The sequence below is a fragment of the Callorhinus ursinus genome, unplaced genomic scaffold (assembly GCF_003265705.2).
Source record: "Callorhinus ursinus isolate GAN/ISIS: 27379988/994484 unplaced genomic scaffold, GSC_fseal_2.0 scaffold28, whole genome shotgun sequence".
NCBI lineage: Eukaryota > Metazoa > Chordata > Mammalia > Carnivora > Otariidae > Callorhinus > Callorhinus ursinus.
This window is the reverse complement of record NW_027397090.1, coordinates 5,150,607-5,160,204: the sequence shown is the minus strand read 5'-3', so window position 1 is coordinate 5,160,204 and position 9,598 is coordinate 5,150,607. Positions and strand designations below refer to the sequence as shown.

The 9,598-nt window shown below is 43.5% G+C and overlaps 1 protein-coding gene across 3 annotated transcripts in view; it reads left to right on the top strand.

Annotated features, from left to right (window-relative positions):
• The first annotated feature begins 214 nt into the window (after window positions 1–214).
• RORB (RAR related orphan receptor B) overlaps window positions 215–9,598 on the top strand; it is a 199,351-nt gene continuing 189,967 nt past the window's right edge. For all 3 annotated transcript variants that reach the window (XR_012374029.1, XM_073878075.1, XM_073878074.1), the window contains exon 1: window positions 215–1,011. Coding sequence is in view for 2 of the 3 variants with exons in the window: in XM_073878075.1 (XP_073734176.1) it covers window positions 1,005–1,011 (7 nt within the window). In the remaining variant the exon portion in view is untranslated. The remainder of the gene's footprint in view (window positions 1,012–9,598) is intronic.

Genomic DNA, 9,598 nt, shown 5'->3' with positions numbered 1-9,598 from the left:
CTGCGAGAGGGACGGAACGTGGGACCCGGGGAGCCCCACGACTCTCGCCTCTAAAAGGACTGGTCAGTGCCTTCTCCCTCCTCCTGGGGTCGGAAGTGAATGTCACCTGCCGATCTGCCCCACTCTCTGGGTCGTTCCCTCTCCTTTGCCCAGTTCGGACAGTCTCTAGTGACCAGCTTCGGCTCCGGCCGCCTTCGGGCTCCAGTGTCCCTAACCCCCGCCTCTCTCCGGGAATCGCGTCCCCTCCCCCGTGGTCCCGGCCCCTCCAAGCGCTGCCGGGCGCTGATAGGCGGCGGCGCTGACAGGAGGCGGGGCCTCGAAGTCCCGGCCAAACCCGCCCTCGCGTATAAGCCCCTTCTCGGCTCTCTCTCTCCATCTCTCTCCTCTCTTTCTCTCTCGCTCCCTTCCTCCCTGTAACTGAACAGTGAAAATTCACTGGATCCGCTAACAGGCACAGATGTCATGTGAAAACGCACATGCTCTGCCATCCACACCGCCTTTCTTCCTTTTCTGTTTCCTTTCCCCCCCCCCTTGCTCCTTCTCCTTCTTCTTTGTAACTAACAAAACCACCACCAACTCCTCCTCCTGCTGCGGCTGCCCTTCCTCCTCCTCCTCAGTCCAAGTGATCACAAAAGAAATCTTCTGAGCCGGAGGCGGTGGCATTTTTAAAAAGCAAGCACATTAGAGAGAAAGAAAAAAAGAAAAACAAAAGCAAAACAAAACCCAGGCACCAGCCAGACAGCACATTTTTTTTCACCCTTCCTGAAAACAAACAACCAAACAACCATCAAAACAGTCATCACCACCATCATCAAAACTGTTAGCATAGCAGCGGCGGCAAACGTCACCCTCCGGCCACGGCGTCCGCCTAAAGGGATGGTTTTCTCGGCGGAGCAGCTCTTTGCCGACCACCTTCTTCACTCGTGCTGAGCAGGATTTTTGGGCTCCGGGGTTCGGGCTGGGAGCAGCTTCATGACTACGCGGAGCAGGAGAGCGGCCACACCATGCGAGGTAAGCGAGCCCGCGAACACCGAGCCTCCCCGGGTCCGGCCAACTCCAGCCAGATGGGGAGATGGGGGAGGGGAGCGCACCCCGCAGAAGGGGAAGAAGGTTCTCGGGGCGCAGGTCTGGAGTTCGCGTTCGCAGGTGGGCTATACAAATGGCTTGGGCGTAGAAAGTTGTGGGAAGGTGTTGATGCCTCTCGGGAGTTCTGGAGGGACGCAGGAGGGCGCTTTTTTGGAGAGAGGAGCGACGCTAGTTGCTTCCTCCCGGTGCATGAGTTGCACTGAACCATTTTTGCTTGTCACTCTCGGGTGCGGAAGCGGACGCCGGATGGAGAGGGCTGCCTCCCGAGAGAAGCGGCTGGAAGCACCCGGCGCGCAGTGGTGGCTTGGCGGGGTTGGGTGCGCTGGGCGCACCGGCAGGCGGCGGGGCGCGAGCGCGCGGGCACACATACTCCAGGTTACTAGGCCCACCAGCGTCCCGGCCCGCTAAACCGTCCCTTCGTGGGAGTGGTAGGCAGAGAGGCGGTGTCGCGGGACTGGACTGGGATCGTCCCCTGCGTGGGTCCCTTGCGCCGGCGCTACGCCCTGGCCGGGTCCGTGTGCTGGAGCCCGCGCGGTCCAGGGACGAGCGCCGCCCCAAAAAAGTTGCGCGGAGAAAGTTCCAGAGGATAGGAGAGCCCGCTCTACCCACGGCAGAGAAGGCTCTTTTGTCAAAGGGCCGCTGCGGGAGGCGTGCTGGGTGAGCCCTTGAGCCAAGACCCCCAGCGGCGACAGCGGTGGCAGGTCCCTGGAGCAAGCTGGCAGCTGTGGGGCGGCAACCCGGGGACAGGGTTGAGATACTTCCCCTGGGTACCCTCTGGGCTGCCCCAGTGGATGGCCTGGCCGGGTTTAGGGAGTCACTTTGTCTGTCTCTTCCCCTGCAGTGCTGGGACCTTCAGGTTTCCTGCGCGCTGTCCTCGGACCCGCTTTCCCCCACTTTCTGCTTGGCCACAACTTCACTCTTTTCTTGGAGAGCGGGCCGGGTGCCAGTGTGCCATGGGGGTATGTGCACGTCTCTGGGCACCTGCCTCACCCTTTTCTTCCTGGTCACGCCACAGTTCTTTGTGGGACTCTCCTCTACCCTTCGCATGCCCTCCTGGTCCTGGCAACAGAAAGTTGAAGGTGGCTAACTCCGGACCTCCCTACATCCCTGACCCGGCGACAGGTGGACTAGGCAGGTAGAACTTGGGAAGGTGGGGCTGCAAACACTCCGTGCCTTCCACCGGGCAGTGTACACCTCCCACTCTCTCCCCCAACACTTACCTCTCTAGGGGGGGCCCCCAGAGGGCAGCGGGCACGCTCTCCCTGCTCCGCACACAGTGAACCCTGGAACTTGGACGCTAGGGCGGGGATTGGGTTAGCCGGCTGGGTTCTGGGACGTGGCAGGAAAGGGAAGGAGGAGGAACATAGAGATTGTCCAGGGAAGTGGGTGGGAGGGAGATAGCTGAAGATCAGGGGCAAGGACATCCTCGTGGGATGCTTGATTGACCCGTGCCCTAGAAGTGGGAGCTCCCTTGCATGCGAACTCGTTCCAGTTGAGTGTCCCAGTTGGGGGTTTGGTCACAGGATCCTCTGTCCAGATTCTTTCGGAAAACTGTACTTGGGCAATTGGCGAGTATAGAACCCTTAAGTGAAAGATGCCCCCGTCTTTGTTTTTCTTTTTCTGCCCCATCTCACCACCATCCGCTCTCCTTTCAGTTTCGCCTGCTCTGTTTGGGGGCTGCCAGTTCGCCCTTCCCTTACTTCTCCCCTTCCAACATTCCTCGGTTGGCTAGGTTATGTTCTGAAGGTCCGAAACCACGCGTCACCTTCGCTCCGACCCGGCACTAGGATGTGCGGCGTAAAAGCCGCTCACTCTCCCCTTAAATTGAAGAAAACGGAGCAATGTGGGGCAGGAGTGGGTTGTAGCTTGATCGCGCTGCTCCTGAAGGAGCAATATGCCGAGACAGTCCGGGTTCGCCACTGCGCTTGCTTCGTTCGGGGACTCTAGCAACCTGAAGGGTTGAAAGCCAGGCGCTTGCGTAGTGCTCACCTTTAGAAACCAGTCGAAACCCCACACCGGTTTCCAGAAGGCGTCACCCTAGCTAGGCTGCCCAGAAGAGTTTACAAGTCCTAACTTAAAGCGGCTCTCCGGGGGCCCGGGGCCTCCCGCTGGAGAAAAAACAAGCTTACAAGGTGGCAGAGACCTTTTCTCTACCTCCCAGGCTCTCTTTTCCTGACCCCTTACTGTCTCTCCTCTGCCCTCCGTACGCATTTCCTACAGGCTGTACCCTCCCGCAACATCAGGGGTTGTTCCTTAAGGATAGGTTGAGAAAAGGTCCCGGCTGCTCAGACCTCTTGTGGGAGTCAGGGGTTGAACTTGAGTGTGAACTTGAGAAGCGAGAGCGGAAACGAATCAGCTTTCTCTTGTGCCTCGGCTACTAATCAGCCTGCATCAGGGGGAGGGGATGGTTTCTGAACTCGGCTTTACAGTGTATCCACTCTATTTCTCCCATACACCCCCCCAACACACACACACACACACACACGCACACACACACACACACACACACTCCCCAGGTGGTCCCTGTCAATGCCTTGGCCTCCGCTTCACGGTTTGCAGTTGGCAACTATCCTTAGGAGCTTTGTGCTATGTAAACTTGGTCCAGGATTAAGGGGTCACCCTCGGGACCAATCCTGCTAACCCACCTTCCACCTCCACCAGCAGACAGGTCTACGATAGTTAAGAGACTTTATCCCGAGAGAAGCTCTGGGGTAAGAAAGGGGTTAAGAGGCTCTGATCTTTGAGGTCATTGTGTGCCCACTGCTGAACTGATTCGTTTGGAGCTCGGTGGCTTACTCTGGGCTGGCCTGGGGAGAAGGAGGTTGTCTTTGGGGGCACACAAAGCATTTCACCCTTTGTCTGCTAGAGGGTACCGCATGAGTTCTAGTGATGCTACTTCACAGATTGCATTTTTGAAACGAATAACTTCTGAAGACGGAAGGGAGGACTTTTAATTGGGTCCATCCATAGGTGAGAAATGAGTGAGCCCAGGTGCGGGTTTCAAGACTCCTTCCTGAGAGGTCTGTCAGCTGTTGATTACACAGGCGCACGGAAACGGTCAGATTTTTCAGCCCTGCCTCCGCAGAAAACCCTGCTTCCCAAAACAGGGGCACAGATGTCGTCGCAATCAATAGGTGATTGTGGCTCCTACGGATTAGAAATCTGGTTTTATGCTTGCTGTAAACAAGGATGGGGCTTGGCTTTTCTAAAGCCCAGTTTTCATCTATTATTTTCAGGTAGTTAATTTTTATTAACTGCTAACTTTAGAAAAGCAGCAGCTTGCTCTCAGGGGTATGGTAGCCCTTTGGAAATCTGGAGCTCTGAATGTACTGCTGGCCAGGCCTTTAGATTTCCTAAACAAATTCTCTATCTTAATTTCTTCCACAAATTCTAATTAAATATTTCTAACCAGAATTCCTACCTTAATTTCTTCTACAAATCCCAATTAAATATTTCTAACCAAGACTCCACATTCCGAAATTTAAAAAAGAAAAAAAAAACATTGCTGGAAGGACATCTCTGTCAATAGTCCATTAATAATTGTTCATTAAGTAATCCAGTAAGCTGTCTTAATGGATTCCAAGAAAAGTGAACGTTTAAACAGTTTAAAGAAAAATTCTAAAGCTCTGTTTCAAGTATTGTTGGAAAAAAATAAAATATTTTCTTAGGTGGTTACATCCTGGGACTCTCTCCTACCCCCCATCCCCATCATCCTGAGTGAATTTCCAAGTATTATGACACAGATGTGTTCGATATCCTCAGCTTTTGGGATATGTATTAGTAGCACCAAGGCTTTTTACTTTTCTAGATGTTCAGATAATCAGGAACTGGGAAACCAGGATGGAAATATAAAGGGAGAAAATCTGAACAGCAAGACTCAGAAACATGAGGGATACAAGATTAAAACTCCTTTGGTAGAATTCATTTAAAACTTAGATATCCTGGATTTTGCTTTTGCTATACTGTTTAGAAAACCCTTGATAGATCTTTTCTTGTATCATTATTAAAGTGGTGTATGTGAAGCTTTGCTTTAATGTAAATAACATGTTTATTTTATACTCTTCATCAAATACGAATGCTAACATTTACTTATTTTGGTAACCATTTGTTAAATACTAAACTATTAGCAGCCTTAAAAGTGATTGTTCTGGTGTAAATGTAATGAGAATACACTTTATTTCAAATTTAAATGTTACAGAATCATGAAACCTAATTTTACCGCAACAAGGACTTAACAGCACCAAGAAAATATTAACTTTTAGGGTTGGTCTTCATGAAAATGACATTGGAACTGTGTCATAATACCTACGTTTTTCCTAAAAATAGCATATATAGAATTGGCACCAGGATTTTAATGTGATTCAAGTTTTTCTAGGTTAAAAAAACAGAACTTTTTTTCAGCTATTATAACACATTTTACAAACTTGTATCCACCTTTTAGAACTGTAATGTGGCCATTTTAGTTTTTATACCCTTTAGTACAATAGTCCTGAAAAATAGAAATGTGAATCACAACCCATTAACTAGATTTTTTTCACTGCATGAATAATATAACTCTAATTTGAAGGACATAGTATAACATTCAATTAATACAGAGTTTAAAATTATTCTAGTAATTTAATTTAATTACTATTCTAGTAAATTATCAAGTTAAAAAAATTCTACACGGGTCTGCTGGTGTTCTGCAAATTTGTAAATAAAGTGAAGTTCTAAATTGTGAACAATAACATCATTGTTACTGTACGTTGGTGAAATCTAAGCCTTACAGATAATTATATGAGGAAATAGGAGAGTTAATTCCAAAGTTAAAACCATCAAATTGTGATCAGATTATAACAAATCTAAGGTGATGAGCATGTATGTTATTAATGCAAAAGTTATTAGTGATTGAGGTGACTTAGTATATACATATACATAGTATATAAGAATTTCTTAAGACTAAATCATTTTTGTATTTATTCTATAAAGGCATTGAAAGTTTTAAATTATATTGCCATTAATTTAATGTAATTGACACTGATGAAACATTTTATTGTGATGGTAAAATATACAGAAAAGTAAATATAAGGAGTGGACACTCTGCTTAATAATTGATATTTATTCTCAGTGTGGTTTTACTATTCCATCCATTCTCATCTAAGGGATAGAAATTAAGTAGACAAATGAAATAAGTCTTTTGTAATGTAATGAGTAATGACCTTTGATAAAATGAGCACTCTACACATAAAGTATTATTCCTGTAATTTTGTAATCATCTTCCAATTACAGCTTCTTGCAAATATTTATCTTACTTTGAATAGAATCTCTGACTTAACAGAATCCCTAGCAGATAATAGCAGTCTTTGGAGGCGTCTGTTGATACACACTGATACACAATATGTATATGTATGTGCCTATAACCACCCACTCAGACAAGAAGAATGAATATTTGAGAGAGAAAATCATTCTTATCTTTGCTTTCACAATCCAGACTTCCAAATTCAAACATATTTAGAGAAACAGACGTAACTTTCCAGAGCATTCAAAAGGAAGAAATGAATACATGTGGCACTTGAGTCGCATAAAAAGAAACTGTTAATATCATCTATTTATAAATAATCTACACAAAACTCCATTATACTACCTAATGATAATTAGAGAGAAAAGGAATCAAAGAATTCAGGACTGCCAAATAAATAAAATATTCCCTCTCAAATTAAGCTACAAATTCATAGATAACAAGGCTTATGCCATGAATTGAAGGATGCCTCCTTTGTAGCACAAGACAAAGGGAGCATAGAGGAATAAATATTGATTGAACTAATCATCTGATGAATAGAAATGAGATTTACCAGTGCACCAATATAATAGGCTATGTTAACTAGTTCTTTCATAGCGCATATGCTGCCCTTTCAACCCCTGACCCCATCCATTCAATTCTTAATGAGGGAAACCACAGGTGTTATAACGGCATTTATAGTGAATCAAGCTAAATATAATAACCATGTGGCTAACTAATGGCATTGAGGGGGTGGATTCTTATGAAAAGAAATAGTGTGATCACAGTGTCACAAAATTATTATGTATTGCAAGCCACTTAGAATTTTGGCTTGCTCTGTTCACCTTTAAAATATATCTCTGCGGCCATCAATATTTCAAGTCCTAGATTTATTTTCCCATTAATAAGTGCAATTCTAGTCATGCTTATCTGAAGAGTCAAAAATGTTACTCAATATATACATTTTACCTACATTGCTTAATACTTTGCATAGTAAGCATTGAAAACATTTAAAAACAATATTTAGAAGGTATACTATTTTATACTTAATATGACATGCTTTTTTCTTGATTAGTGCTTATTTCTTAAATATTGGAAACAGACTATAACTTTGTAATAATTGTTATAATTATATGAAAAGTTTTGTTTTAAAAATTAAATTGGGATGTTCTTGGCTTAGGCAGGTTCTTAGAAAAGGCCAAAATGAACATGTCACTCTTTTCCAAAACATGAGGCTAAGAACTTGTCCAGAAACATGCCCTTACGAAAGAGCAAAGGTAATTTGTTTTGACTTAAGCATACTCACCTCTGCATCATGAATATTTTCTTAACTGGCTGGGTATGATGACCTTGTAAATTACTTTGCTAAAAAGAGTATTTGTTGATGTCATTTTTGTGTGTGATTAGTTATCATATCATGTGGACCTGGGTTATATATCTCTAATTCAAAGGAATTATAGACATCAGCAAAGAAAGGGAAAATTAATCTGATTGTTTACTGAATTATGTTTTTTGTTACTAGTTATCACTTCGTACTCATGTGAGCCCGATATCCTGGTACCGTAAGGTATCTGAAGGATTTTGAGTTGCTTAAAGAAAACCATTACATAGATTTTATCTCATAGTAAAGCTTTTTTTCCAATGAATATTACAAGTCAATTTAAATTATATTTTTAAAAATGTTATGACTGTTCAGTAAAGCACCCTTCTTTAAAGACTGTTACATTCATTACCTGAATTTCATTAGAATTATGCTGTGATCATGTGACAACAGCAGATATACAATATTTTCATATTTAATCAGAACTGCAAAAGGTATTCTCTGAATTTGGACACAAAATCTTCCTTAAAAAGGAAAAAGCAAAAGCTTTTTTAAAAGGCCTTAACATTTATACTCCTTACTTGGCATGGAATAATAAGTATTACTGGCCACAAACTAAATTATAAAATATTTTATTTTAATCTTCTATTTTTTTAAATACCACTTTCAAATACAAATTTCTTTCCTTATTTGGAACCAACTAAGTTTGATTCTCCCCATTCTAAAAACTTTGTCAAACTCATGGATCAACTCATTTCTCGGAGAGCAAAGTAAGATGTACTCTCAAGTATGAGAATAAGATTTTCAGTTTCAATTTTCAATTTTAATTTTAAAAAGGATAGTCTCTAAGATTTCATCTTTTACAGACATATATATATATATATATATATATACACACACACACACACACACAAATAGAAATGTAAGTGATTGACATTTATTTATTCAGGATTTATTGAGCATCTACTCAAAGCAGTGCACAGAACTGAGCCTTCAGAATGCCCAAGTTGGGGGCGCCTGGGTGGCTCAGTTGGTTAAGCGACTGCTTTCGGCTCAGGTCATGATCCTGAAGTCCGGGGATCAAGTACGGCGTTGGGCTCCCTGCTCGGCGGGGAGTCTGCTTCTCCCTCTGACCCTTCCCCCTCTCGTGCTCTCTCTCTCTCTCAAATAAATAAATAAAATCTTTAAAAAAAAAGAATGCCCAAGTTGGTAAACAAGTATTGAGTCAAAGCTATGGTCAAAGCAAAAGCAGAACAGAATGCAGTGGGAACATAATCAGAACAGCTCTCCCAGGAGAAGGGATATTTTCGATGGGTCCTAAAGATGAGCAGAAGTCCAACTTTGGTTAATTTGCTCATCATAAATGAAGTTTATTAAATAATGATTTAATTATTTTGTTTGTTGTATTCCCCAGTTATCTTTTCAGTTAGTACTATGTGAAATTTAGTTTATCAAAGTGGAACTCCTGAAAAGAGTGTATCCTGACGTAGAACAAGTAGTAGTATTGTTTTCATATAAAACTTTTACTAGTAAAATGATTTTCAAGTGACAATTTGAAGAAACCTCTAAGGTAATTCTAAATTACAAAAGGAAAATTTTAAATTACAAAAAGAAAAGAAATTACAGAAAGAAATTTTTAAATGACAAAAAGAAAACTCTAGGGGCACCTGGGTGGCTTAGTTGGTTAAGCACCTGCCTTAGGCTCACATCATGATCTTGTGTCCTGGGATCTAGCCCTCCATCAGGCTCCCTGCTCAGAGGGGAGTCTGCACCCCCGCTTGTGCTCTCTGCCTTTTCTCATGCTCTTTCTCTCAAATAAATAAATAAAATCTTGAAAGAAAGAAAGAAAGAAAGAAAGAAAGAAAGAAAGGAAAGAAAGAAAGAAAGGAAAGAAAGAAAGAAAGAAAGAAAGAAAGAAAGAAAGAAAGAAAGAA